This window comes from Callospermophilus lateralis, chromosome 1 (genome assembly GCF_048772815.1).
Source record: "Callospermophilus lateralis isolate mCalLat2 chromosome 1, mCalLat2.hap1, whole genome shotgun sequence".
Taxonomy (NCBI): Eukaryota; Metazoa; Chordata; class Mammalia; order Rodentia; family Sciuridae; genus Callospermophilus; species Callospermophilus lateralis.
Genome location: NC_135305.1, coordinates 211,010,656 through 211,038,651, shown reverse-complemented (window position 1 = coordinate 211,038,651; position 27,996 = coordinate 211,010,656). Strand labels below are relative to the sequence as shown.

Sequence of the window (27,996 nt, the reverse complement as noted above, 5' to 3'; positions counted from 1 at the left end):
AGTGAACATGTCAAAACTGTGAGTAAGTAATCTGAAAATACACATGTTTTCTAAATGCAATAATTTGGACATAGTATGAAGCTATGTACAGGGTTTCTTACACATGGCATCAGTCACAGGTACTTCTTTCTGAACGACGGATTTCTTCTTCAGTAGTAGTCACCAACCTGATGTGTGATCACAGTTCATCTAGAGTGTATCCATCAGACAATTGGTTTCAAAAGCTCTTCTTGGCCGAACTTGGTGGCGCATGCCTGTAATCCTCAGCTTGGGAGGCTGAGGCAGGAAGATGGTGAGTTCAAAGCCAGCCTCAGCAATTTAGGGAGGCCTTAGCAACTCAGTGAGACCCTGACTCTAAATAAAATACAAAATAGGGCTGGGGATGTGGCTCAGTGATGGAGTCCCCCTGAGTTAAATCCCCAGTACAAAAAAAAAAAAAAAAGCCCTTCTTCGCTGCTTGCTCTGTGCTTTGTGCAAGAATGCTTCCAGGCACCGCAAAAAAGCTTCCAACCTAGGATTCGCTTAGTAGCCTTCTAATATTCCATATTTCTCAATTATATTCTGCAATTATATCTCTATCCTAAGCAGAAGTTATATAATCACAGAGTTGCCAAAACCCTCTTTCCAAATGCTAAACAGATAAGAGGCAAAATGGAGATATGTGAGAGATAGGCAGACTGAGTAAATGCTGTGACACGCCCCTTTGGGATGCCCTGAGTGTGGTGATGGCTCAATGGGACAGAATGCAGAAATTTCTCCACAGGCCAAGCGCTCATAAAAGCAAACTTGGCTCAGTGGTGGAGCTTTTGCCTAGCATGCCTTAAGACCTTCGTTCCATCCCCAGCACTGCCAGAAAAAAAAAAAAGTTAACTACATATAATCCAATCGAATAATTAGCCACAATTTGCATGACCAACAACAACTCAACTACAAAAATCAACCATGCTTTTTGCCCACGCTGAGTGGGGCGTGGTTTTCACGAGAGCATTCCAGGCAATAAACTGGCACGCTTCTTCACTGATAAAGGTTGACCCTGACAGGTGACACGCAATAACTGTAATATTTAATTGCCATTCAGAGAGTTTATTTGACTTCCATGTCATCTCCGCCCCTCCCCTTAGGGCTTATCGCAGTCCATTACTATATTTGTTTCCCTGACTTCCCGATCAGACGCAGGCTCTCTAAGGCTGGCCCCACGTTGGTTCCATCACTAGCCTCTGTCGCCTAATTTGGACCCCAGCTCGGGGTTTCCAGCCGCCGGGTGTTCACGGCAGCTGGGCTACCCGAGGGGTCAGGTTTAGTCAGCCTTCTTGGCCCCACCCCCTGCCATTTGCTTCCGGCGTGTTTGAGACGGGGGCGAGAAATAAGGTCGTATAGGATGTACTGCGTCTGCGCAAACTCTGTCCCGCGCCTGCGCATCCTGGTACCTCCTCCCAACCGGATATAACGGTCCGCGCGCGGCTCTCCGAACCGGAAGTGGAGAGGAACTGTCGCGGGGCGCGTCTGGCCTTACTCAACGCCCGGCAGTCTCTGCCGTTGCAGCCGCCCTCGGCGCTGCCGAGGCTTCCCGCAGTCGCCATGTCCGCCAGCGCCGTCTACGTGCTGGACTTGAAGGGCAAGGTACTGAAGGCTCCCCACCCTCCCCGTTGCCAGGCAACCGGTGGGGCCCTCGTCCCTCAGGGACCCACCCTGTTGCTAGGTAACCGGCCAGGGAGCCCCACCCTGGCATTAAGCGTGGAGGTCGATAGGCCTCACCTGAAGGGCCCCACCCTGTTGCTAGGTAACCGGGCGGTGGTCTTCACTCCGCAATCACTGGTCTGTTGCTAGGTAACGCGGTGGGCTGCCACCGCGGCCGTTGCCAGGTAACCGGTGGCCTCATCCCCTTCCGTTCAGTCCTGAGTCCGGAGCTTGGGCCTCCTTGGGAACCCCCCACCCCAACTTGGGGACGACGGGCTGCAGCCGCCCTCAGAGTCGGCCAAGCGCCGAGGGGCCGTGCGACCCTTGACCGAGGTAACTGGGCGTGGCGGGGACTGTGCCCTCGGGCCAATCCCGCCTTCTGTGGGCGCAGCAGCTTCTGTTTAACCTGCGTGTTCTCCCTGTAGCAGTTTCTCTCCGTTCATCGTGACATTTAATTACGAGGGTTAGGGAGGTGAGTGGGGGGAGCGGCATTTTAGGAGGAAAAACTGAGGCACAAAGAGGTGAAGCAGCCTGTCCAAGGTCAAACCGGTCACAGAGAAGTAGCAGGTCTCCGAGTTCCACTTGGAGTCATCTGTCATTCAGTGATATTTGCAGAGAGTACTAAGCTCCAGGCATGCTTCTAAGTGGTGGGCTATTTTGGGGGGAGCACAATCAGTCATTCCCTGTCCCATGAACTGACAGTCTAGTGGGGGAGATGGACATCAATCTCCAAATACAAATAAGCACAAGTAAATGTCAATCACAGTGGGGGAGCAATGAGCATCCCTGGGGGAGTGACAAAAGGGACTGAGACTGAGGGAGTTGGCATAAGTAGGACCAGGCATCTTCCCTAGGGTTGTCAGACAAGAGAACCTCTTACAGAAGAAAATGTTCAGGCCTTCAGAAGTGGGCTGTTGCCCTCCCAAGCCCGCCCCAGGTGGAAGACAGGGACGCCTGGCCCCTTGCTTGTGGGAGCAGCAGGAACTGGCCCAGCAATGTTAAACAAGCCCCGAATTCATGGGTGACAGAAGCGTGGGTGTTGGGTCCTAGGCGAGGTGGATGGGAGTTGGCTCAGAAGTTGAGGCTGAAGAGGTGAGGTGGCTGCCCCTTCCTGCCCCACCCCCAGAACTTTCCTCAAGTCCCTTGAGCGAGTGCCTGCCTTGAGTGCCACCAAAGTCAACAACTGGTGAGTCCCAGTGCTTCTTCCCTCAGCCTTCTCAGAATCAGGGAGGATGCCCTTCTTAGAGGTGCACCAGTGGGTGGGTGGGTACAGTGCTCCCTAGTCCTGGGGGCACGTGTTCTTCCATCCTGGCCACCACATCTCCAGAGATGCCGCAGAATGCCTGTCTCAGCTTGCTTGTTTCTTCAGCAAATGTTTCCTAGTGCCTGGCACACACCCAGTCCTGTGCCAACTCTGTGGAGCTGGGCTGAGTGCAAAACCCATCTCGGCAGCGCAGCTGTGTGACTTCTGACAAATGCATTATCTTCTCTGGGTCTTAGTTCCTCACTGGTTGGAAGAGACCTTTATGGGGTTATTGTGTGGAAATGTGGGAGGCTTGGCCCTGCTGTGGCCCACAGTTCGCATTAGGGCAGGGGAGGCTCGTGGAAGCAAAGAGGTTACTGAGCAGTCGGATCCAGGCAGCTACAGGCAGGAATAAGGCCCCGGGTGATGCAGTTGCTCAACCTGATATTTGGCTGTCAGAGGAGTTACAAAAGGCTCCCTGGCAGAAGTTAGTGCCGGAGCTGGTTTTGAGGTGACCAACTAGTGGTCAGGTGGAGAAGAGGTGTCCTAAAGGTGACTGGCAGCCCACATGGGCTGGCAAATCAGAAGTCTTTGTTAATCCAGAGCCTGGAGGATGGCACCAGGTATTGAGAATGTCCCGATTGGAGAAGGGAACTGAAGGGACCCCTTCAGTTCCAGGAGGAAGGAGTCATAATGAGGAGATTGTGGCCAGGGAGAAGCATGATCAGACTTGCCCCTGGGAAGCTCCCCTCCCTCCCTCTGCAAACAAGATGCCCCTCTCCCTCCCTCTGCAACCAAGACGCCCTTTATTCCACTCCCTGGGGACCTCCAGTTCCAAAAGTCGGCCTCCTGAGCAGACTGCACTGAATCAAAAATAATCGAGGAGCTCAGGACCACGTGTCTGCCTGCCAAGCAGAACCTCAGATCCCTGAGAGACCAGTGTGGCCACATCAGCTGGTAGCAAGCCCTCCCTGGACACTTCTGCATCTCCTGCTTCTTAGCAGCAGCTGACGCCACTAGCCACCAGTCATCAGCACCCCCCTCAACTTTAAGGATGTCACACTCTTGATGTTCCTTTTGCTGTCCGCCCCTCCTGCACAGCTCTTCCCTGGCTGTTCTCAGGCCGCAGTGTGCTCCCCATGCTGTCCCTCGTGGTAGGTGGGCTTTAATTTATGGCAGTGCCAGTGGCTCTCAGTTGTACTGCAGTCCTGCACTCACCTCTGCCTCTCGGACCATCACTGTCCATCTCTGTTGGCTCTGAGGCCTGTTGGCCTGCAATCTCAGCCACTGCACACTGGGCATTTCCCAAAATGAACATCCTGTCATCTCCCAAATTTGCTCTGGGTCCACCTCACTAAGCGGCACAACCGTTCATCTATCCATCCAGTCGTCCCCACTAGAAAGCATTGTTCTGACCCCTCCTCATTCCATGTTGACTCCATGCATGTTTACTGAGCATCTACTCTAGGCAGGACCCTGGGTGCTGAGACACAGCTGTGAAGGAGACAGGACTGGTTCCTGGTCTCTGGGAATGTCAGACATTAAAGGAAGGTGCAAATAAATATATGATGCAATGCGCAAGATGGGCAGTGAGGACAGAGGGGCCAGGGTGGAGAGGATGGGACACGCTCTGTCAGCCAGGGCAGGCAGGCAGGACCTATGGAGGAGATGCCGTCCGAGCTGAGGCTTGAGAATAGAGGAGGTCAGGCCTTTCTCAGCAGAGGGGGCTGCAAGTGCACAGGCCCCGAGGAGGAGCCAAGGTGCATCGCTCCGAGAGCCGGGGGTGGGGCTGTGGGGCGTTGAGGGGCTGCGAGGAGCCCAACCCGCAGGTACCGTGGCCCGTGGTGATGGACGGAGGCTTCGTTCTCAGTACCAGGGAGACAGGAAGAGAGACTCATTCTGGCTTCTGTTGAGGAGAGCCCTGTCGCATTTTGTGGGGAAGGACTTGGGTTGGGGAGAGGGGCTGTCACCGTAAGTGTTGCCCCCTCCTGCCTTTACCTCTCTTCTGGCCCCACAGCCCCAGCTCTGAGGCGGTCGTCCCACTCTTCGCAGACTCCCATGGGCTGCCCCCACCCCACACCTTCAGCCATGCTTGGTCCCCATCTCTCCTGTCCCTTCAGGCCTTGATTTGAAGGTCATACCCTCGGGAAGGCCCCCAATGCCCCCTAAGCAAATGCCCATGCCTTGGCTACCACATGCCCCCAGGCCAGCACAGTGCCACCTTACAGGGGCACAGAAGGCATACATTTTTTAAATTTTGGTTTTTGTTCACTGTGGTACTGGGGATTGAACAGGGGCACTGTGCCCCGTCCCTTTTGTTAGTTTGAGGCAGGATCTCGCCACGTTCCTGGGCTGGCTTCCAACTTGCTGTCCTCCTGCCACAGCCTCCCAAGTAGCTGGGATGACAGGCGTGTGCCGCTGTGCCCGCCAGCGCCTGCTTACTGACTGCGTGAGCACCTGGGCAGCCCTGGGGGGCAGGGGAAGCAAACTGTGCCCCCTCTTTCCTTTGAGCACTCTGGGGACCCAGAGGCCCCTGTCTAGGCCAGCATCCTCCAGACTCTGGATCCCTGGAGAAGAAAGTGGACCATGAGAAACCAGGGAAGCGGCGTTTAGCAGCAAAGGTGGCCTTGGAGCCTGCTGGAGCTGGGGTGAGGCACTGACTGCTCACTGGCCGTGTGACCTCAGGCAGGCAGCTTCACCCTGAAGGGCATCCCGTCCGTCTCTGACGACCACGGGCCTGCCTTAGGGTGATGGCCAGGAGGACAGGTGGGAGTCCCCCAGCTGGGCCAAGGCCCACGAGCTCACCCACAGGGCCTTTCCCCAGAAGCCACAAAAGAGAGACCAGGAGAGGCACCCCTCGCCCTCTCCTGCCCTCTCCTGGCTGGAAGCTTTGAAGACTGTGTTTCCTGAGGTGGCAGTTCCCGGCATAGGGGCTGCGCCATGGCTTGGCCCCCAGAGCTCAGCAGCTCCAAACTAGCCCAGGCTGGCCCAGCAGGAGCCGCCTTCGCATCCTCCAGCCAGGGGTCATCTGCATGTGACAGCTGCACTGAGTTCAGTGTGCATTTGATGAGATCAGTCACGTGTATAGCCTGGGGAAAGAGCCACACAGCCCAGCACCCCGAAGCTCCCTTTCGCCCCTTTGCTGTCCAGCACTGTTCCCAGCAGCCAGTGATGTGTTTTCAAGAAGTTTATGTGTAAGTGCAGCTGCACCAGCTCTGCCTCCTGTCTGGTTTCTTTCCAGTGTGGAGATCCTGAAGTCCCTCTGTGTGTGTGTACAGGACAGCTGGCCCACCACGTCCTCAGGCTCCACCCCCATGGGTTTACCCTAACATGGACCAAAAATATCTGGAAAAGGCCAGGGGCGTGGGGCACGCCTATAATCCTAGCAGCTCGGGAGGCGGAGCAGCCTCAGCCGCAGCAAGGCCCTAAGCAACTCAGCAAAACCCGTCTACAAATAAGACAAGAAAGGGCCGGGGCGGGGCTCCGTGGTTAAGTCCCCTGGTTCATCCCTGGTACCTGCTCCCCCCAAAATTGTACCCACACTGAACACGTACAGACTTTCTTGTCATTATTCCCTAAACAATATGGTGTGACAACTGTTTACGTAGCCTGTGTGTTGTCTCAGGTGTTGTGACCCATCAGGAAATGGGCCAGAGTCTACCGCTGCTGGGTGGAGGTTCTGTGCGGGTGCTGGGCCGCTTGACACCAGGGGCTGGAGCAGATTCCGGTGTGCTGGTGGGGCAGGTCCTGGGGCCAGTCCCCTGCAGATACAGGGGGTGACTGTGGTATGTTCCTTTCTATTGCTGCTGGCATATGGGCACGAGTCTTCTCTCTGTTCCACTGCTGAAGGCCGTGGCCGTGGCCTCCAGGTTGGGTCTGTCTAGTGCACAGCTGCTGCAGGCGTGCTCCGACCGACCCACAGTCCGTTTCTCTGGGGTGGACACCTGCGGGGGAGGCGGCTCCTGTGGTAACTGTGGCTTGACTTTTCGAGACACAGACTTCCCATCGTGCTTGCTCCGTTTTTCAGCTCCGCCACATGTGGGCAGAGGGTCCTAATGCACAGGTGGGAGAGGAGAGGGGCTCTCCTGGTCGTGCTGCAGGTATGATCTAGTAAACTGAACCTTCAGTGGCAAACAGGACCCCGACACGGGCAGGAGAGCAGGTCGCATTAGCCCGGGGATGCCTCCGCGAGGGCCCGTGCAGGGAGCTGCTTGGCCTGGTGTCTCTGAGCCAGCGCTTCAGACCTGGGCCTTCCCTCCAGAGCCCTCTCCTTGCCAAGAACCACAGTTAGTGGGGGCGTCCTCACGTTCACCTGGAGGGGGAAGTGGCCTCTGGTCTATTTCCTGTCCCCAGGAGGACAGGAGAGCTGGCACATCTTGCCCCTGCCTCAGGGCCCAGACTGTAGCTCCCCACATGAAAGCTCCTGTCTGTCTTCTTCCTCCCCGACCCCAGGTGCTCATCTGTCGGAACTACCGTGGCGACGTGGACATGTCAGAGGTGGAGCACTTCATGCCCATCCTGATGGAGAAGGAGGAGGAGGGCATGCTGTCCCCGATCCTGGCCCACGGGGGTGTCCGCTTCATGTGGATCAAACACAACAACCTGTATCGTATCCCTTTCCTGGAGTCCTCCTGTGTGAACACGGAGTGTGTGTGTCGCCTACACACACGTGCCCCCAGGGCTGGTCCAGTACCGAGCAGGGTACACAGCCCTGTCCTTCCGGAGCTCCCTGCGCCCAATAGGCTAAGAACACAGCATGACAGGTGATGGGTGGGGAGGAGAGGGCAGGAGGGGCCCAGGAAAGGAGGTGACATCCTGGAAGAGACCTGTAGGAAGGCCAGCATGCAGGGCAGGGGCCATAAGGAACACTGGGCCCAGGAGAAGCTCCTGTGAGGGGCTGCAGCTGGAGCTGGGGGTGCGGAGCAGGAGCAAGGCTGGCATGGTCAGCGGCTCTGTAGTCGGGTCTAGAAGAATGTCATCTAAATGTGGTGGGAACTCCTGGGAGGGCTTCAGGCACATCTGCATTTCTGGCTGCTGAGTGCACCCTTTTAGGGAAGAGCAATGGCCACGAGGAGATGTCGAAGAGGCCAGGCCAGTGTCCACATGGGAGGGGAATTGGCCTGAACTACAGAGGGCATCGAGCTACAGAGATGGGGAGAGATTTGCTCAGATCATGGAGTCTCCTCCCTGCCTCCGGCCAAGCCAGACTGCCCATGGGGCCCAGCTGGCCCTCCTGCTTCTTGGACCAGGTCTCCAAGCACCTCTGGTACCCACACTGCTGCAGCAAGGCTCAGCTGTGCCGTAGCCAGCCCATCTGGGCCCCTACAGCAGCTGAAGTGGCAGAGGCCGTCCCCTCCTCCCACAGTGCAAGGGAGCAACAGACCCCTCTGTGGGCCGGGGGCGGGTGAGCTGGTGCACATACTGCCCCACTGTGTTTGCAGGGACGCAGGAACTTGCCATGCAGGCGCGCTCCATGGGCCACCGTATGCCCAGAGCCTTGGGACCGTGGCCTCTGGCCTCCCTGCCGCCTTCCTCCACTCTGCACTGCCGGGAGGCCAGCCTGCTGGTGCGGGGCTCGTCTGCAGTGGGAGGGGGTGGTCCTCCTCTGGCCTCTGCTTAGATTTCGCCCTTCTCCAGCAGGCTAAGACGGCTCTGGAGAGTCTCTGGGCAGTCTGTAACTCAGGGAATTGACCGTTCTCTGAAGCCACCTGGGTCTGGCCACATACACCCAGGTGTGGGGAGGGGCCAGGCACTGATGGGAGCTCAGCAGCAGCCATCAGACCAGTGTCCCTCTGGATCCCCACATTCCACACAGGGACAGCTAAGGAAGAGACAGTGAGGGCTCACCCCTCTGGGCGAGTGGACATCCTCCCACCCTAGCCTGGTCCCCAACTTTATCGTCTGGTGACAGTTTCCAGAATGAACCCAACTCTGAAGGCCAGGAGAGTCACCACTTCCCCCACCCTATGTCTCCGGGAGGCCTGTTGCTGGGCTGCAGGAAGGGCCTGCCCTCCTCTCTCTCCACAGCGCCCATTTCCTGACCTCTGTGCTGTGCGGGGGAGGGTGGGAATGAGGTGGACGTGCCCCCTGCCCTCCCTCCCTCCATCCCAGAGCTCGTGCTTGGCACACAAGCCACCCAGCTCAGGCATGTCACGGACAGGGATTTCTGTGGTGCCACATGCAGGCCTTAGAGGGACCAACCTCCCTGGTGGCTCCAGGCCCATTGAGGAAAGAGGAACAGGAAGTGCCCAGCACCTGCTGGCCCTTGGAGGCAGGGGCTGGTTCCTGCAGGAGGGGAATCTGGGCCAGGCACCTTACACAGCAAGTCTGCGCTCAGGCCCCCATTAAACAGGGAGGGACGTTGAGGTTACGTTAAAAAGATCCGCTTCGGGGGCCACGCCCATTGCCAAAGCTGGCAAGAGCTAGCTGCAGAGTTAGCCCAGCCATGTCCCAGGGGTCCTGGCCGGAACCGACCCATCTTTGGAGGAGCAGAACTGGTCGGTCCTGTCCTGCTTTCTCTTCTTGGAAGAGGCCACCCCAGGCCACTTCACCCAGGCCACTTGTCATCTCTGTGATTCTCTGTGTCCTCAAGTGCTCCCTGGGGGCTGGTAACCTGGCTGGAGCCCAGGGCCTGCTAACCCCCCTTGCCACAGTAGATGGCAGGTGGTGTGACGGGCCGTGAGAGGCAGGGCCTGTGGGCAGGGCCGCGCGGGAACGCTCCTTAACCAGGCTCCGTGCAGTGGTCGCCACCTCCAAGAAGAACGCGTGCGTGTCTCTGGTGTTCTCCTTTCTTTACAAGGTGGTGCAGGTGAGTGTCTTTCAGGGGCTGAGGAGTGACTCTGCTCTCGCGTCCCCATTTGTGGCCATCCCTAGGGAGCTCTGAAGCCAGAACTCTGGAAGTTGGAAGGGGCACCCTGCCTTCTTGTACTTGGGGTTCTCTGGCCTTTATAACTTCCCCCCTGGTGAGGACAGGAGGTGTACAGAGGAGGTGGGGCTGGGGCAGGGGCGAGCCCTGAGCTCGGAGGAATGATGGAGGACCAGCTGGCAGTCGGGTTGGGGAGGTGGGTCGACCCAGGCTCTGCTTAGACTCTTCAAGGTCCAGTTGCTTGGGGCCCACATTGGGGGGGTGGCTGACACATGCCAGGTGTCAGCGCAATTAAAGAGAGGCTCTGGGGAGGCCACAGGTCTGGCGGGGGGTGTGGATCTAGGAGGGAGGAGAATGGAACTGTGGGTTGGGATCCAGGGCCTCCGGTCAGATGTTGGAGGGCGTGTGCCCAACCCCTGCTGGTTCCCCCTCACAGACAGCCAGTGCTGTCCTGCCTGCCTTCTCCAGGCCGAGTGCTGCAGAGCACGTCACCAAGCCTGGGATGTGTGCGCAGGGCTGTTGGCTCTGCCTGGAGGTGGAGGAGTGTGCGGCCCCTTCACCCGTCTCTCCTCCCAGCGCTCCTCCTGCCCCCACCCCGACACCACAGGTGTTCTCCGAGTACTTCAAGGAGCTGGAGGAGGAGAGCATCCGGGACAACTTTGTCATTATCTACGAGCTGCTGGATGAGCTCATGGACTTTGGCTATCCCCAGACCACGGACAGCAAAATCTTGCAGGAGTGAGTGGGTGGGGAGGGCCCCGTGGGCCAGGCGGGGCCATGTCATGACATCATGTCCTCAGGTTTGCAAGTAGGAGAAGCAAATGTGTATCCCTGCTGTCGCCCTCACCCTCCCATCTCCAGCTGGACCTGAGCCTTACTTATTTGTTACTGGGGATTGAACCCAGGGCGATTAACACTGAGCCTCATCCCCAGCACTTTTCATTTTATGTTCAGAGACAGGATCTCGCTGAGTTGCTTAGGGCCTTGCTAAGTTACTGAGGCTGGCTTTGAACTCGGGATCCTCCTGCCTCAGCCTCTCAAGCTGCTGGGATTACAAGCGTGCGCCACCACGCCCAGTGTGGACATGGGTTTTAGATTGAGCTGTTCTGGGTGGCTTAGGGTCCTTTCTCCACAATATCCCTCATAACATGACCCTCATTTCCTGTTGTAGCCACAGAAATGCCCTGAATCCCTTGCTCTGGGGAAGTCGCTGGCTTATGTTTCACTTGCACAACAGGCTTGACAGAGTCTTCCTTCTTTGGAGTTTTTTCCATCAAAAAACCAGTCCATGTGGGTTCAGCACTTAACTGGGTCGGATGTTGTGGAGAGCACTTTCTATCCTCTCAGTCCACAGTCCCAGGCACCAGTCTTCATTTCATAGGAAGCCAGGGGACACCCAGAGAAGCCTGTGTTCCCAACCACTGCACCTGTTGCTCTCCAGATGGGATCAGTCACCAGGGTGCCCACGCAGGGCTCAGTTCTGCTCATGTGCCCATTTCATAGGCTCTTCTGCTGGGTGCGGAGGCATGCCTGTAACCCCAGCTACTCAGGAGGCTGAGGTGCGAGGAATGTGTGTTCAAAGCTGGCCTTAGCCCCTTAGTGAGACCCTGTCTCAAAATAAAATAAAAATTTTTTACAAAGGGCTGGGCCTTAGCTCAGTGGTAGTGAGCTCGCCCAGCGTGCACCAGGCCCAGGGCCCCCCAGCCCTGCAATCAGTCACACATGCATGCACTTGAACACACATCCCCGAAACACTGTCTCCTTGGCCCCCCGAAATAAGTGCTATTGGTTGTTTGTCGCTGGATTCTGTCAACCTGCTGGACAGCACTCAGGGGGTCCTGTCCTGGAGCCCACGCCAGGGAGGGGGCTTCCATGTGGCTCAGGACCTCCTGCTTCCACCCTGCCCTGCCCAGATGGCCAGGCCTGAAGCTTCGGTGCCAGTGCAGGTGACACCTCCTTGACTCTGGCCCCACAGGTACATCACTCAGGAAGGCCACAAGCTGGAAACAGGGGCCCCGCGGCCCCCAGCCACCGTCACCAACGCAGTGTCTTGGCGGTCTGAAGGTATCAAGTACCGGAAGAATGAGGTGTTCTTGGACGTCATCGAGTCTGTGAACCTCTTGGTAGGCTTCCTTCTTCCTTGCTTTTTTTTTTTTAAAGTATATTTTTTTAGTTGGACACAATATTTTTATGTGTTTATTTTTATGTGGTGCTGAGGCTCGAACCCAGGGCCTCGCACGTGCTAGGCGAGCGCTCTACCGCTGAGCCACGACCCCAGGTTTCTTCCTTGCTTTTTAAAAAATGTTGAGTGCTCCATCATAGGAAAAAACAAATTTTAATTTTAATATTGGCAAAGCCCTAAGAAACAGGGAGGTTGCAATAATCGGCAGTCAGCAGTGCTGAGCCTGCTGCTCAGGGAACAGGCTTGTTCTGACACTCAGTACGTGCAGGTTGTTTTAAAGAAAGAAAGTGTAGAAAGTTAAAAGCCAAAGTTCCTGTCACCAGAATGACCTCCTTCCTGAAGGACTGTCATTGTCACTCCTCGGACCTCATGTTGGATGTCCAAACGGTGTTGTATTCCAGGGCGCGGAGAGCGTGCGGGGTGGTTCTCAGGTGCTGCCTTGGTTTGGAGGGTCTGGGTTGGGTTCTGGTCCACTGTCTGGTGCCTGGCTTCATTTGCTTTCAGCGCTGGGGGGACCAGGGCCTCGAGCATGCTGGGTCGATGCTCTGCCACTGAGCCGCACCCCAGCCCGTCTGGTTTGTTCCTTTAATTTGCTTTTTAGCTATTGAGTAAAGTTGCTCGTTGTGCCTGTGAGTGTCAGCCCCCATTCATACCTGTGCACTCGTCCCCCAGCCGCGGTGGAGACCCTCAAAATGTCCATCCCTCATGTTGCCCCCTTGTAGCCCACTCCCCTCGTCCCCAACCCCAGGCAGCCACCCTCTGTGCTCAGTTACTGTCGCATGGTCTTTGAGATTGTCACCTGGATGGCATCGTCCGGCAGTGCAGCTGTCGGGGTGTGAGGAGCCTCACGTTGCGCTGTCAGTGCAGTGCCTCGCGGGGTCCAGGTTCTGTGTGTGCCCTTCTCTTTGTTTTACATTCTGAATGAACCACAGTGTGATTCTCCATTCACTGAAGGACATTTGGGTCATGTTCCAGTTTTGGGCAATAAATGAGTAGTGTTGCTGTGTGTCATGTTCGGGGTCGTGTGTGGACATGAGTTTTCATTTCTCTAGGGTAAATACCCAGGAGTGGGATGGCTGGGTCACACGGTAAGTGTACGTTTAACTTTATAATAAACCACCGAACTCCCCTTTGCACGCTCACCAGCAACGGGTGGGATTCTGGTGGCTGCGCCCCCATGGTCATTTTTACTTTGCGTACCCCCATTCTAGGGCGTAGGGAGCGTTCTCTCGGCAGAGTGCCGGTCTGTGTTTCCCCAGGGCTCCATGACGCGCAACATGCCTTTTTGTGTTTCCTTCTCACCCCCGAACCCTCTGTGGAGCAATGTCTCTCTGTGTCTTTGAGCACTTTACAGTGGGATTGCTGGTTTTCCTACTGTTGAGTTTACAGGTTCTTTATATCCCAGATACAAGTCTTGGTCAGGTAATCGGACCAGCAAGTATTTTCTTCTTGTCTATAACTTGCCTTTTTATTCTCTTAGCAGTATTTGGCAAAAGTTTTTAATGTTGGTGAAATCCAAGTATCAAAAGCATTTTTTATTGCACTTTGGGTGTCGAGTCTGACTCATTGCCAACCCAAGTTCAGGCCAGCCTTCTTCTGCACTGTCTTCTCAAGGCTCTATAGATTGTATTCAGATCCACAGTCCATTTTGAGTTGGATTTTATATAAGGTGGGAGGTTTTATATCCAGGTTTCTTTTTGCATATACAATAATTTTTTGCAGTTGTTCCAACACTGTTTTTCTTTTTTAGAAGAGTACCCTTTCTCTATTGAATTGCTTTCACACTTTTGTCAAAATTACCTCACTCTGTTTCTGGCCTGTCTTCTCTTCCAGTGTCTGTGTAGTTATTGTGTCTGCATAGTCCATTGTCCGTACTGTGCCCGTCTCTTCCGTTGGCCTATGTGGCCTTCTATCCCTACATCACTAACACACCGTTTTGATTGTTGTAATTTTATAAGAAGTCTGAAAATCAGTATGGTTTTATGATTTATTCAAAATAGTATTATTTTGTGTGTGTGTGCCGGGGTTTGAACCCAGGGTGCTTAACCATTGAGCCACATCCCCAGCCCTTTTTATTTTATTTTTTTATTTTGAGACAACATTCTTCATTTTAAAATGTTTTATTCTAATTCCTTTATATAAAATTTTGCAATCAGCTTATCTATATCTACAAAAGTTCTGCAGAGGTTGTGACTGGTCTTTTGTTAACTCTATAGGTCAATTTGTTGAGATTCGATATATTTACTAAATTAAGTCTCCCAATCCATAAACAGAGAGGGAGGGAGTGTGCGTGGGTGTGCGAGTGAGAAAGGAAGAGAGATTGGATTTCTGTCATCAATGTTTTATAGTTTTTACTGTGACCACATTGTTAGAGTTATACCTAAGCACTGCATTTTTTCAAGTGATTTAGTGACTGTGAACAAGAAAAGCCCTCTGTAGGTGAGAAGGACGTTATTTTTCCTGATTCCTGAACTCTCACAAGTGTGGGCTTAGCAGGGCGGGCACTCGAGAGTTTATGGTCCCCTTATTTTCATTCATCTTGGTTTCTTTGTTGGAGGGGGTTTGTAATAGGGATTGAACTCAGGGCCCTCGACCACTGAGCACATCCAACCCTATTTCGTATTTTATTTAGAGACAGGGCCTCACTGAGTTGCTTAGCTCCTTGCTTTTTGAGGAGGCTGGCTTTGGACTCTCCATCCTCCTTCCTTAGCCTCCCTGCCGCTGGGATTATGGGTGTGTGCCACTGCACCCAGCTTCATCTCTGGATTAGAATAAGATGTCAGGTATCAGCAAGAATCTTATCTTTTGAAGCTGTTATAAGTTATATATTTTAATTTAAATTTCCAACTGGACATCACCAGGGTTTAGGAATGAGACATTTATTTGCTAACCAGGTCCTACAACCTTGCTAAACCCACTTATTCTTTTTTTTTTAAGTTGTAGATGGACACAATACTTTTATTTATTTTTATGTGGTGCTAAGGATCGAACCCCGTGCCTCACACGTGCGAGGCAAGCGCTTTACCAACAAGCCACAACCCCAGTGCCCTAAACCCACTTATTCTTGAAGTGCTTTTTGAATTCCTTGGGACTTTCTACATAGATATATTGGCCATAAACAGGGACAGTTTTATTTCTTCCTTTTAAATCTTTATGCCTTTTATCTCTTTTCTTGACCTATTACCTCATTTTCTTGACCTATTACTTCAGGGCAGTGTTGACAGTGAGTGGTGAGAGCAGACCTTCTTTCCCTGTTCCTGAAAGGAAAGTATTTAGTCTTTCACTGCTAACTAGGAAGGCAGCTGTAGGATTATCGTAGATGTCCTGTTTTCATTTTAGAAGTTCCCTTTTATTGCTAATCTGCTGCAAGATCTTTATCATGAATAAGTGTTGTATTTGTTAAATGCTGTTTCTGTGTGAATTGTTGCGAGCGGGGGGGTTTCCTTTTTTAGATTTTTGTTTGATGTTTGTTTGCTTGGTTTTTGCCGTGGGGGGGGCCGGAGCCTAGGGCCTCCTGTGCTAGGCAGGCTCTCACCAGCCTCACCCCACCCAAGATGTTAACATGGTGATTTCCGACAGCTGCTTTCTGATGATTGAACCAGGCTTGCATTCCTGGAATAGATCCAGTTGGTCTTGGTGTGCTATTTTTTATGTATTGTTGGCTTTCATCTGCCTAATATTGTATGGAGAGTTAGGGCTCTGTATTCTTAACAAAGTCTGGTTTGTATTTCTCGTTTTGTAATACTTTGGTTTGGTTTGGTATCAAGGTAGTGATGTCCTTTTAAAATGATCTGGGAAGTATTTCCTCCTCTTTTCTGAAAGAGATTATATAGAATTGGTGCTAATTATTTAAACATTTGTTAAAATTCACCAGTGAAACTATGAAACTAAGCAGTGATTTTTTTTCAGAATGTTTTTAACTACAAATTTCAACTTTTTATTTCATTACTATTTTTTTATTTTAGAGCTTGGTCCATGTCACATGACTTGTTGAGTGGTGTTTATAGCAATCCTTTAGGTCTTTAATGTCTGAAAGTCTATGCTGGTATTTCCTCTTCATTCCCGGTACTGATCATTTGTGTTTTCTCTCCTTTTTCTTTATCAGTTTTGTGAGGTGTTTACCTATTTTATTGATCTTTACAAAGAATCGGCTTTTGATTTCATTGATTCCCCCCCATTTTTCTGTTTTTTTCAATTTTATTTTTGCATCATCCCTACTATTTCCTTCCCCTTGATGAAGGTTTCTCTTCTCTTTCTAGTTACTTAGGTAAAGCTGTAGATAGGAATTTGAAACTTTAATGCTGTAATTTTCAAATCATTGTTATTTAAAACATCTCATAATCAATATGTTGGTGTTTTATTTTTGTTCGAAAATACCTTCAAATTTCCTTGAGACTTTCCTTTTGACAATGGGTTATGTTTAAATTTCTGAAGGTTTGCAGATTTTTGTCATCCTTTGTCATTGATATTTAACTCCATTGTTGTCTGAGGACATTCCTTGAATAATTTCAGTATTTAAAATGTGTTAGGTCTGTTTTAAGGACCCAAGAATGCTCTCTCCTGGTGAGAGCTCCATGTGTGTAGCCAAGGAGTGTGTCCTCTGCTGTCGCTGGGTGGCATGTGTCCTCTGCTGTCCTTGGGTGGTGTGTGCTGTGAAGGCCCGTTAGATCCAGCTGATCGATGGTGTTGTCCAGTTATTCCAGAAGTTTTGGCAGTGCTCTGCTGCTTGTCACCCTTTACTGACAGAGGGGGTAGGGTGCCTGCCTTTACGGTGGCTGTGTGTCTTTGCCACCCTGCTCTTGGGCACCAACGCATTTAGGTTTCTCATGTCTTCTTGATGAACTGAACCCTTTATTATTATGCCACGTCCTTCTTCATTTCTGATAAGTGTTCTGCTTTGAAGTCCACTTTGCTACCAACACTGTCACCCCAGGGTTTTGCTCTGTTTGGTTGGAGGTGCTGGGAGTGGAACCTGTGGCCGGGCAGGCAGTTAGGCCCCAGTCCCAGCCCCTCTGGTGCTCTTGTGATTAGTTTTTTTCACGGTGTACGTTTTTTACTTTTTCTCTCATCCTTTTACTTTAAGCCTTATACACAAAATGACCATAAATTTTTAAAGATCTGATGATCTTTTTTTTTTTTTTAAATATCTAGTTGCCCAGGCTATCTTGAATTTATTTTATCTTCTTGCCTCAGCTTCCTGAGTTGTTAGGATTCCAGACTTGTGCCACCATGCCCAGCTGTAGTCTCTGTCTTTTAATTGCATGTGTTTAGGCCATTCATACTTTTTGTGACTGAATTTGGACTGAAGTCTATCATTTTGTCATTTGTTTCCTGTTCTCTGTTTTACTAATAGTCATTCACCACATAATGACATCTTGCTCATCGATGGACTACATATATGATGGTGGTCCGATAAGGTTTTAAAGGATCTGAATATTTCCTGTGACCGGGTGATGTCATAGCTGTCATGTCACGTGTTGGTGATGCTGGTGTAAACACACCTACTGTGGTACCAGTCGTATAAAAAAGTACAGCACATACAGCTGTGTGCAGTGTGTAATGCTTATTAGTGATAATGAATGACTGGGTTATTGGTGCACGTATTTACCATGCCACACTGTTTATCACCATTTCCAAGAGTCCTTTTTTTTTTTGCCATAAAACTGTGTTGTGTGATCACAGCAGCAGCCTCGTACGTCTTATGTTACCACGGTCTCTGGATTGCACCGAGAGGCTGTGTCTAGTGATTGACTTGTGACCTCTATGCCATCTAGGTCCATATTAGTGTACTTATGATGTTGGCACAGTGACAAAGTCACCTAATGAGAACATAGCCTGGTCATTAAACACGTGTGACTGTACTTGTGATTTCAGAGTTACTTGGAATCAACCTCCTACGCTTCCTTTGGTCTGTGTGAACACTGCTGCCCCTGGATGGTAGAGTCGTCCCGTCTGTTACGTCTGCGTATGTGGAAAAGCCCACCAGACACCTGAAATCCTTTCTCAACTGTGAGACCCACTGCTACCCCGAGAGGAGAGCAGTCCCCATAGTTACCCAGGTGCTCACCAGTCCTCTGGCATCATTTTCCTTCCATCTAAGACGTTTCTCTTAGCGATTTTTTAGTACAGGTCTGTGGGACACCAGTGTCCCTGGTTTCTCCTTCACCTGAGAGCGTCTTCACATTCTGCCTTTGTTCCTGAAGGGTCTTTTCAGTGGACACACAACTCTGGCTCAACAATTTTCTTTGAGCATTTTAAACACATTGGGCCGCTGCCCTCCGACATTCCTGTTCCTGGTGAGGCGTCCCCAGTCACTCAGGTCCTTGGCCTCTGTGGGTCATGTGTCGTTTTGCTCTGGCTGCTCTCCTAGTCTTTCCTTTGACTTTAGTTTTCAACAGTTTTATTTTTCCTGCTGCTGGTGATGCAATCCAGGGCCTCTTGCATGCTACGCGAGCACTGTACCGTCGAGCCATGTCTGCGGCCTGCCGCATTTAGACTTCAGACATCAGGTGTGCATGTCTGTGCTTTCCTATTTGTTTGGAGTTTATTCCCCTGTCTTTCCCCCGCGGTACTGGGTACTGAAGCCAGGTCCTCCCCACGTGCCGGCCGGTGTTCCACTACTGTGCTCGGCCCAGCCCTTCACTCACCTCCTGAGTCGTAGGTTTAGTCTCTCACCAAGCTCAGGAAGTCTTCAGCCACGACGTCCCCGGGTATGTTTTTATTTCACTCCATTTCCTTCTGGACTCCAGTGCCACGGGAATGTCAGACTTCTGTTACTGTCCCGTGGGTCCCCCAAACTCTGTCCTTCCTATCTTCTCTCCATTGTACCCACTGGATCATTTCTGTTTATCTGTCTTCCGGTTCACAAGTTCACTGACCCTTTCCTGTGTTGTCTCCTTTCTGCTTTTCATTTTTATTTCAGTTAGTCTATTTTTTACTTCTAAAATTTCACCATTTAATTTTTCTACGTGTCATCTTTTCTTTGCTGAGACTTCCTATTTCAGTATTGGTCACAAGCATGTTCATGATTATAAGGTGCCTGTTTAAAGTCCCTGTCAGATAATCCTGACATCTGTGTGTCAGCAGTAACATCCATAGATGGTATATTTACCACCCAGGTTGAAATTGTCATGGTCTTCATGTGCTGCGTAACTATGAATCATATCCTGAACTCTGAATTACTACATGATGAGATTCTGGGTCTTATTTAAATAATATGGAAAATGTTGGTGCTTTTGTTTTATCCAACAGTTGACCTGGTTTTGTCCAGGCCACAAATTCCAGCCCAGTGCTGTGAGCTGAGTCTCAGTTCAGTTTCCCAAGCCTCGGGGCCATTCACTTTTAGCTGAGCATGCACTGCCCAGTGGTCATTCTGGGGCCCGGGTGGTCAGCTCGGCTCTGAGTGGGGGGCGAGTCATACGGCACGAGGATCACACTCTCATGCAAACTCCGGAGTGCTCTGGAGACACGACTTCCGGGTGGCTTTCCTCAGTCCCTCTCTGCGCTCTATCCAGCCGTTCCCTTTCCCCCGACCGGGCCCGGGGCTCTGGCTGGCCGCTGTGGGGTTCACCACGGGCCTCACACAGGTGGGGACAGGGAAGAGCACAGGTTGCCCATCCTCCTGGAGCAGCAGCCAGCGTCACGGGATGGCCTGGGCCCGGGACATGAGAGAACAGAATGTCCCCCTGAGCTCCCCGGTTCCCCTTCCGGCCCCGAGTGAGCCAAGGCCCTCCAGTGCCGTCTGCCCACAGTGCTCACTTCTCCAGGCCTCGTGTCCAGGGCCAGCCATGGCTGTCAGTGCGCAGGGAGGCTGGCGGGGCTGATGGGAGCTGCCGCCCTCCTGCAGCACCCCCAGCCTGGCCTGGCCTACTGCTCCGTCACATGGGCCCAGAGTGCGTCCCTCTGGCCGTCACAGCAGGGCACAGGCCACGCTTGCTCATCTGCAGGTGTGTGCTGGGACAGCTCCTCTCTGGGTCGGGACTTGAGAGGGTGGGGTCTCCAGGCCTGGAGCTGCCCGAGAGGGGGCTCCTCTAGAAGATCGTTCCACAGCTCTCGCTGCGACCCCGTGTGCCGAGACGGTGACCTCGTTAACCACCGTCCCCTTCTGCCTGGGAGCCCTCGTCTGAATTGTTGGAACCCAGAGCACGGCTCTGGGGTCCTCTGGGGTGGAAAAGCAAATCTAGGGGTGCAGCCTAGAGCTAAGGGGACAGCACCTAGCCATAGTGCATTGTTACATGTGGCTCTGCCCAGGATCCCACTCCTTCACAAAGGTCACCACAGGGGCCCATGTGAGAGCGTCCCCTTCCTAAGTCTGACTGCAGACCTGGTGGCTGGGTCAACATTTGTCTCCAGATTCCTGTCATGTGGAAGGAGCGGGGGACCTCGCAGCCAGTCCCTCTTGGCAAACATCTGTCTGACCCATGCCCTGTGGAGGGCACTGGCTTTGGGTGGCCGGGTGGCCTCGGCTAAGGCGCTTGGCCCGACAGCTGCCTTGAGGCGGAGACCAGCCTCGTGGGCTGGGAGGCCTTCTGGCTGCGCTGCCTGGGCTTGCCGGCTAGGGTTGGGGACACCTGCTCAGGTGAGGGGGGCAGCTCCCAGAGGAGGGGGCCCGGGGGCCCTGGAGCGAGGCAGGTGGGACCCCCAAGACTTAGTCCTGGAGCTCAGAGGTCCACATGCCTGCCTGGTGCTGGCTGAGCAGGGAGCGGCCTGGCCTCCCTCACTGGAGGGTGCTGCAGGCAGGCGGCGGGGCGCGGGAGAGACCAGGGTGCTTCCTGGGCTGCCCCTGCCAGGGCTCAGGAGGGGGAGTGTGGAGACGGGAGGGGCGCCGAGAAGGAAGCCGTGGGGGGGCCGCCGCGTGGTGGGGACAGTGGCAGGCAGGGCCCTTCACACCGGCCGCCGTCTCTAGGTCAGTGCCAACGGCAACGTCCTACGCAGCGAGATCGTGGGCTCCATCAAGATGCGGGTCTTCCTCTCGGGGATGCCGGAGCTGCGCCTGGGCCTCAACGACAAGGTCCTCTTCGACAACACGGGCCGTGAGTACCCAGGCCAAGGGGGGGCTGCAGACTGTGGGCCTCACCCAGGGCGGGCTTCACGGGGCTGCTCACCGTGGAGGAGAGGCCACCTCGAGCACGTGGCCTGGGGCATCTCACAGGGCTCACAAGATGGCGCAGGAGACGCCAGAGTGGAAATCCCAGAGTCAGATCCCAGGCCACCCAGGGCTGGGGAAAACCAGGGAGCACTGTAAATGTCAGCGTGAAGCCTCAGCCCCGCCTGCACGGTCAGGCCAGGTCTCTCCCCTGGGCCGTGGGCAGGTCACGGGAAGTGGAAGTGACCTGCAGCACTTCTACAGCTGCCCAGAGGCACCTGCTGGGCTCCGTGTTTGCCAAACGACCCCAGGCCCACGCACAGTGGCCCAGGATTGTCTCTCCCGGGCATTATTAGCCCATGAGGAAGACTGGGCAGGGCCACCCCCGGTCCCCTTAGTGAGGTGGGAAACAGGTTCCAGCAAGGCCCAGTGGGGCCTGGCCCTTCAAGGAGCCGAGCCACCGGTCATCAGCAAGTGTGTCCGGAGCAGCCCGCTGCCAGCCCCTCCCTGGCTGCTGGGACTCGGCATAAACCAGGCCCCGCAGCCCTGGCCCCAGGACCACAGTGGGCACTCGGCATCAGGTGCCACCAGGGAGGCAAGGGTCAGCAGGGGTGTCAGTGGGCCCTGTTCTGCCGGGGGGCCCAGGGCTCACCTTCCCTCCCTCCCTCAGGGGGCAAGAGCAAGTCTGTGGAGCTGGAGGACGTGAAGTTCCACCAGTGCGTGCGCCTCTCGCGCTTTGAGAACGACCGCACCATCTCCTTCATCCCGCCAGACGGCGAGTTCGAGCTCATGTCCTACCGCCTCAACACCCACGTGAGTGCCGGCCACCAGCCCCTGTCCCCAGGGGTGTCTCACTCCACGAGGTGGGCCCCAGGGCAGGCATGGTGTCTGGCCCCACCCCCACTTCATGGGCAGTGTCCGGCTCCAAGGAGACCGAGTCCCAGGGCCTGAGCTCCCTGAGGAGGCAGGACGGAGCCCCTCTCCGGGCCAGGTGTGGTGGCCCCTGAAGCCCCCTTCTCCAGTCAGCACTCCGCCTGTGCCTGTGCTGGCCGAACACTCTTCCCAGGGCCCTGGGCACCGAAACCCCTCGCTGGAGATGGCCTAGGCCTCCCTTTCCCTCCCGAGGCACTTATGAGACAGGACCCGCTCGAGTGCGTCCCCTCCCCGCAGGTCAAGCCCTTGATCTGGATCGAGTCTGTGATCGAGAAGCACTCCCACAGCCGCATCGAGTACATGATCAAGGTCAGCCGGGAGCCGGGCAGGGCCAGTGGTGTGCTGCCCACTGAGGGCCTTCCAGTGGCCCTGGCCCATCTGTGGCCTCAGGCATTGGCTTCCATGAGGGCCGGGATGTCACGGGGCTGCCATCTGTGCTGCCTCAGTGTGGGCTCAGCTGGGGTGGGTGGCCAGGCACAGGAAAGAGACGCCACCCAGGGCTCCCCTCAGATGGTCCACTTCCTTGGAGGGGCCTGTGGCCAGGCACAGGGAGGCTCCCCAGAGCGGCTGCCTGCCAGGTGGACACTCACCTCTCCATGACACTCCAGTCCACGCCACAGACATTGTCCTAGAAGGCCAAGGCCAGGCCAGGGGGAGATCTGGGAAGCCACGGAGGCTTAGGGGACAGGCGGGAGACACCCAACTTCAGAAGCCAGGCTCAGGGGGGCGTTGAGGGTGGGGGAGGGTGGGAAGTGCCTGGAGATGCCAGGGCTCATCGTTGGGGAGCAGGATCTACAGGCCAGGCTGAGGGGCTGTGGCCCTGGTGGCCCTGGGTGGCTGAGCTGGCCCATCTCACCTTCACCCTCCCAAACCTTGAGCCAAGTCAACCCCCTCTGCAGGCCAAGAGCCAGTTCAAGCGGCGGTCCACTGCCAACAACGTGGAGATCCACATCCCCGTGCCCAACGATGCCGACTCACCCAAGTTCAAGACCACGGTGGGCAGCGTCAAGTGGGTCCCCGAGAACAGCGAGATCGTGTGGTCCATCAAGTCCTTTCCAGTGAGTGCCACTCCCCCAGCCCCCCGCCCCTCCTCCAGGAGGTCAGGAAGGCCCGGGTGGCTCTGGTGCTGTTGAAGGTCCCTAGGTGACACCAGCTCTTTGTCCGTTGCTGCTCCCCCTCTCTGGATCCAGGGGCCCAGCTACAGCTTGGAAGTGCGTTTGGGAAACAGGAAGGGCACCTCCTGGCTCCTCCTCCTCTCTCAAGATGGTGTTGCCCTTCAGCTCCCAGTTTTTGTATCTGCACTCACTTATTGGGGTCACCAGTCACCATCCCCCACTGCGTTGCTTATAATCTTTGGCTTTAGAGACACTTCAGCGGTTGACCTTGTGCCTGTGTCATCCTGTGTCCTGGGAGTGTGGCTGCAGGGAAGGTGGGTCGCAGCCTGCGGAGATTCCCCAGGGAGGGCAGCAGCAGAGCTGCTGCCAAGCTTTGAGACTTCTAAGCAGAGAGAGTGGACTGTGGCTGTGCCACTGTGACTTGCTCTTCTCCTGTTATCAGCAGTGCTTTTCTTGTGACTAAGGGTCATTTGCATTTCTTTTTCTGGAAACTAGCTGTCTCTTGCTCAATTTTTTTGGCAGGTTGGGTCCTTTTCTTGGTTTCCAAGTGCTCTTTACATATGGGCTGGATGGGGACCTTTTCGTTGGTGTAAGTGGTGTATGGTTCACTTTGGACTTTGTTTCTGGCATCTTCTGCTGATTGTGTCCTTGTTTCATCATTAACATTGTGGTTTAACATCGTCACATGTCTGTCTTTTCCTTGTGTTGTGTCTGGATTTTAAGTCATGCTTTGGAAGCCTCCCCGTTCCCAGCACAGAGGAATTCACCCACGTTTGCCTCCAGAGCCCGTCGGTGGCATGTCTGGGTCCCCTGGGAGCTTGGCCTGGTACATGGGAGGAGACACAGAGCCCGTGTTCTCTGTCCAGAGGTCCATTCAGGTTCCTTTAGTCATTTACTAAAGAGTCTGTCTTTCCGTGGTTTGAGATGCCGTGTTCACCAGGTCTCAGATTTTCACGTGGCAGTCGGTCTATTTCTGAACTTCCTCTAGTCTGTCCATCCGTGCAGGAAGGCGCTGTCTGAATTAACGCTTCATTCTGTTTTCACATCTGGCGCACTGCCCGCCTGACGGCCCCACGCCCTGGATGCTTCCCTCCACTGACCTCCCGGCAGCCTTTGCGGGCTTCCTTTTCCTCCCAAGCATTGGAACCCGCGGGTCTGCACGAGGCTGCTGTTAATGGGGAAGAGTAACGCCTCAATGAGGCTGAGCTGTCCTGTCCCCGAGCCACGTGGGCCTGTTTTAGGTTTTTTTTTTTTTTTTAAGGTTGAGGGGGAAAGAGAATTTTTTTAATATTTATTTTTAAGTTTTCGGTGGACACAACATCTTTGTTTGTATGTGGTACTGAGGATTGAACCCAGGCCGCACGCATGCCAGGCGAGCGCGCTACCGCTTGAGCCACATCCCCAGCCCTAGTTTGGTTTTTGATACCAGGGATTGAATTTAGGGGCGCTGGGCCACTGAGCCACATCCCTAGCCCTATTTTGTATTTTATCTAGAGCCAGGGCCTCACTGAGTGGTTTAGGGCCTCAATTTTGCTGAGGCTGGCTTTGAACTCTCGATCCTCCTGTCTCAGCCTCCCAGCTGCTGGGACAACAGGTGTGAGCCACCGCACCTGGCTTCCTTTATTTCTTGTTTTGTGTATTTTTGCCTGCCTTTTTTTGGGGGGGTAAGGTTACCTAGTGGTTTGTCTGTTTATTTTTTTCCCAGATTTGTTTTTGACTTTATTTGTTGTTTATTTTCCTTTCCTATTTTTTAAGTCTTTAAATTAATTTTATTTTATCTCATTTTTTGCATTCCTGGGGGGGACCAGGAATGGCCCACACTCTCCCACTGAGCTCCATCCCCAGCCCCGAGTCTTTTTTTGTCTGAGTCATGTTCAATTCACTTATTTTTGTTTTAAAGCTTGTTTTTATACAGGTGTCTACGCTATGATTCTGGCTTGTAATATTGCACATTATTTTCTTAAATAATGTATTCAGATAGAGGTTGTTTTGTTTTGTCTTCTAAACTTCCTGAAGCAGGCAGAGGGAGGCTTCTGTGCCGTGTCCCCGCCCTGTAGGTGGAGGTGCGTCCACAGTGAGTCCCCGTGCTGGCCTTTATGGGCTGAGGGGAGATGGAAGGGCCTCGTTCACAGCCCCCAGCGCAGCGCCGTCCACCTGGGGCCCCAGCTGGTGCCTTCCTGCGGCAGGTGCCCATCTCGTCCCCTCTGCTCTGTGGAAGTGGCTGCCCCGCTGTTAGGTTCGCAGGAACTGCTTTGTCTTCCCTGGGAGTCCCAGGCCTGGGGCTGTTGCAGTGGTGGCCTGTCCCCCTCTGCAGGGGGCGTCCTTGCCCAGGTCCCCTGCTGTGACATCAGTGGCCTCCTCTTCCTCTCGTGGCTTGAGTCAGTCTGCAGTCTCCCCTCTGAGGGGGATGAAGTGGGCACCCGCTGTCTTGGGGGCCCTCTTCCAGTGTCCCCTTTCCTGCCTGCTCCCTTTGCTCCCAGGGCGCAGTGTGGTGTGGGTCTGGTTGAGCCGGTGGCATCCAGGCGAAAGGTGGGCTCCCATCCTGCAGCCGCTGTCCGCTGCGGCTGTCCAGCTGCCCTCCTGTTTCCTGGCCACACTCGGCACTCGGGGGCCGCTGTCTCCCTGGACCTGGGGGGGACAGGCAGACGTCTAGGAGGGAGCTGAGGCTTGAGGACACGCCCCCTCTGGGGCCGAACAGGCAGCGACCCCTGCTGAGCCTTGGTCAGGCCTCTGGGGACCAAAGACTGTGGTGTCCCAGTGTGGCCAGGGCAAGGAGAGGGTCATGCCTGTCCCCCCTGGCCTGGCTCTGGCCCCACCTCTGGAGTCGCTGCTCACTCCTGCACCTGAGGCTGCTGCCCCCCGACTCTTGGGGAGCAGGACCTGGGCCAGCCCTCGGTCAGCACTGTCCCTGGGGTCCTGCTCGTCACCTCTCCCTGTCCACAGGCTTCTTGACTTGTCCCTTTCCCATTCTGCCCTGACGTGGGGCACGTGGAGCTGTCCCTTAGACCTTAGGCTGGCAGGTGGCCTGTCCCCCAGCCCCTGCCTATGCCTTCTGCACAGTCCCCTGCTCCTCCCCCCAAGGCCACGCTGTCTTGTTGGCCTCCGTGGCAACTCGTCTCCTCTTCCTGAACCTTCTGAAGCCATTTTGCTTCTGAGCACTCACTGCCTTTCCTCAGTGGCTCTGGCTGCCCACTGGGGCCCATGGGGCAGACGTCAGGCATGGAGGACAGGCCTGGCAGGGAAAGTGGGGCGCTGGGCAACCCGAGCAGACCGGCGGGATCCCAGGGCCAGCGCAGCGTGGGCTGCTGTGGCGGCGCTGGCTGACTGTCCCCCCTGCCCAGGGCGGCAAGGAGTACCTGATGCGGGCCCACTTCGGCCTGCCCAGCGTGGAGGCCGAGGACAAGGAGGGCAAGCCCCCCATCAGCGTCAAGTTCGAGATCCCCTACTTCACTACCTCAGGCATCCAGGTACGTGGGCCGCAGTGGGGCCACAGGGACTGGGCGTCTGCGAGTGCAGGCCACACGTAGTGGACTCGGCACCACCAGCAGGAGAGGGCTGCCGCTCAGCCTGCCGCGGGCACAGGAGGCTCTGCTCCCCAGGCCCAGCCCCACCAGGGAGAGGCCTGTACCCCGCCCTGCAGCGTGTAGCATGGCAGGCTCCCCTCAGAAAGCGCACAGGCAGCTGAGGGTCATGGAGCGTCTGGGCGGCCTCTTGTCCAGGAGGGAGCTGCCCAGCGCACAGCCTGGCTCTGGGCCTCCTGCACCCGGGGCTCCGACGCTCACCTCGGCCTCCTGCGGCCAGTGTTGCCCCCCTCTTGGCCTCCCCGCCAGTGGGAGGAGGGTCGGGGCGCAAGGAGAGGGCCACGCATGTGCTCAGCTCCGTCCCGTGTCCCAGGTGCGCTACCTGAAGATCATCGAGAAGAGCGGCTACCAGGCGCTGCCCTGGGTTCGCTACATCACCCAGAATGGAGGTGAGCGTGCCCTGCCTGGGGGTGCCGAGGGGTCCCCAGGCAGCCCCGAGTGGGAGCGGGGCCCTGGGAACGGAGCCGAGGGTGGACGCCTCCCTCTTGTCTCCTAGATTACCAGCTCCGGACCCAGTGAGGGGCCACCACAGCCAACACCCCGGCCCTGCCGGCCTCGGGGTTCCTGGTGGGAGCACCGGGTCATACCTGCCAAGCCCGCCAGATGAGGAGGGCCACCCCCACACCCTGGCTGCCACCCAGCCTCTGCCCAGGGACCTCCCTCCCTCTGCAGGCCACCTGCTCTGCCATGGACACTCACCTCGGAAGACCTTTTCCCAAAGAGACTGGCCCCTCAGGAGTCTTGTCTCTTTGTCCCCTGAAGTCCAGGGAAGGACATGAGGTCGCCCCGCTAGAGGTACATGACAGCCTCCGTGCTGTCCCGCCCCAGCTGCCGGGGCCTGGCTCACCCGCGCCAGCTGCCCGCGCTCAGCTCCCTGCCTCCCAGGGCAGCGGCCGACTCGCCCGGCAGCAGGGACATCGTTTTGTTGCCGTTTTGTTGAAGACATTGTTTATCGCTGTTCCCAGAGCTCGACTTTGTGCGTTTCTTGCTGCTCCTGTGCCCGCCTCCTGCCTCAGGGCAGCTCTCCGGGGCGCCCTCGCCTGCTCGCCACCGCCGTGGCCCCCTCCCACGATGGCAATGGCCTGCTGCCCTCAGCGGCTGCCTCTCGGGGGCCCCTGGCCTGGACTCACAGCCTCCCTGGTGGCACCATCCCAGGGTCACCCAGACCTCATGGCACTGTCCCTCAGCCAGATCAGTGTTTCCCCAAAGGGGAGGACGTCTTAGAGCGGCCCAGAGGGTGGGCAGTCACCAGCCCCGCCTGGCCCTGCCCTCCCGCCGTGCTTGTCACAGCTGCATTAAATGCCATCGAGACGCC

General features: G+C 55.1%; 1 protein-coding gene across 1 annotated transcript; it reads left to right on the top strand.

Annotated features, from left to right (window-relative positions):
- Positions 1-1,482: 1,482 nt before the first annotated feature.
- Positions 1,483-27,996, top strand: Ap1m1 (adaptor related protein complex 1 subunit mu 1). Its single transcript, XM_076846735.1, has 12 exons — positions 1,483-1,620; positions 7,373-7,529; positions 9,661-9,728; positions 10,393-10,523; positions 11,761-11,908; positions 20,873-20,999; positions 21,723-21,865; positions 22,223-22,294; positions 22,885-23,043; positions 26,442-26,567; positions 26,995-27,070; positions 27,178-27,996. Exons 1-12 carry the CDS (start codon positions 1,579-1,581, stop codon positions 27,198-27,200), a joined length of 1,272 nt encoding a protein of 423 aa, XP_076702850.1. The 5' UTR covers positions 1,483-1,578; the 3' UTR covers positions 27,201-27,996.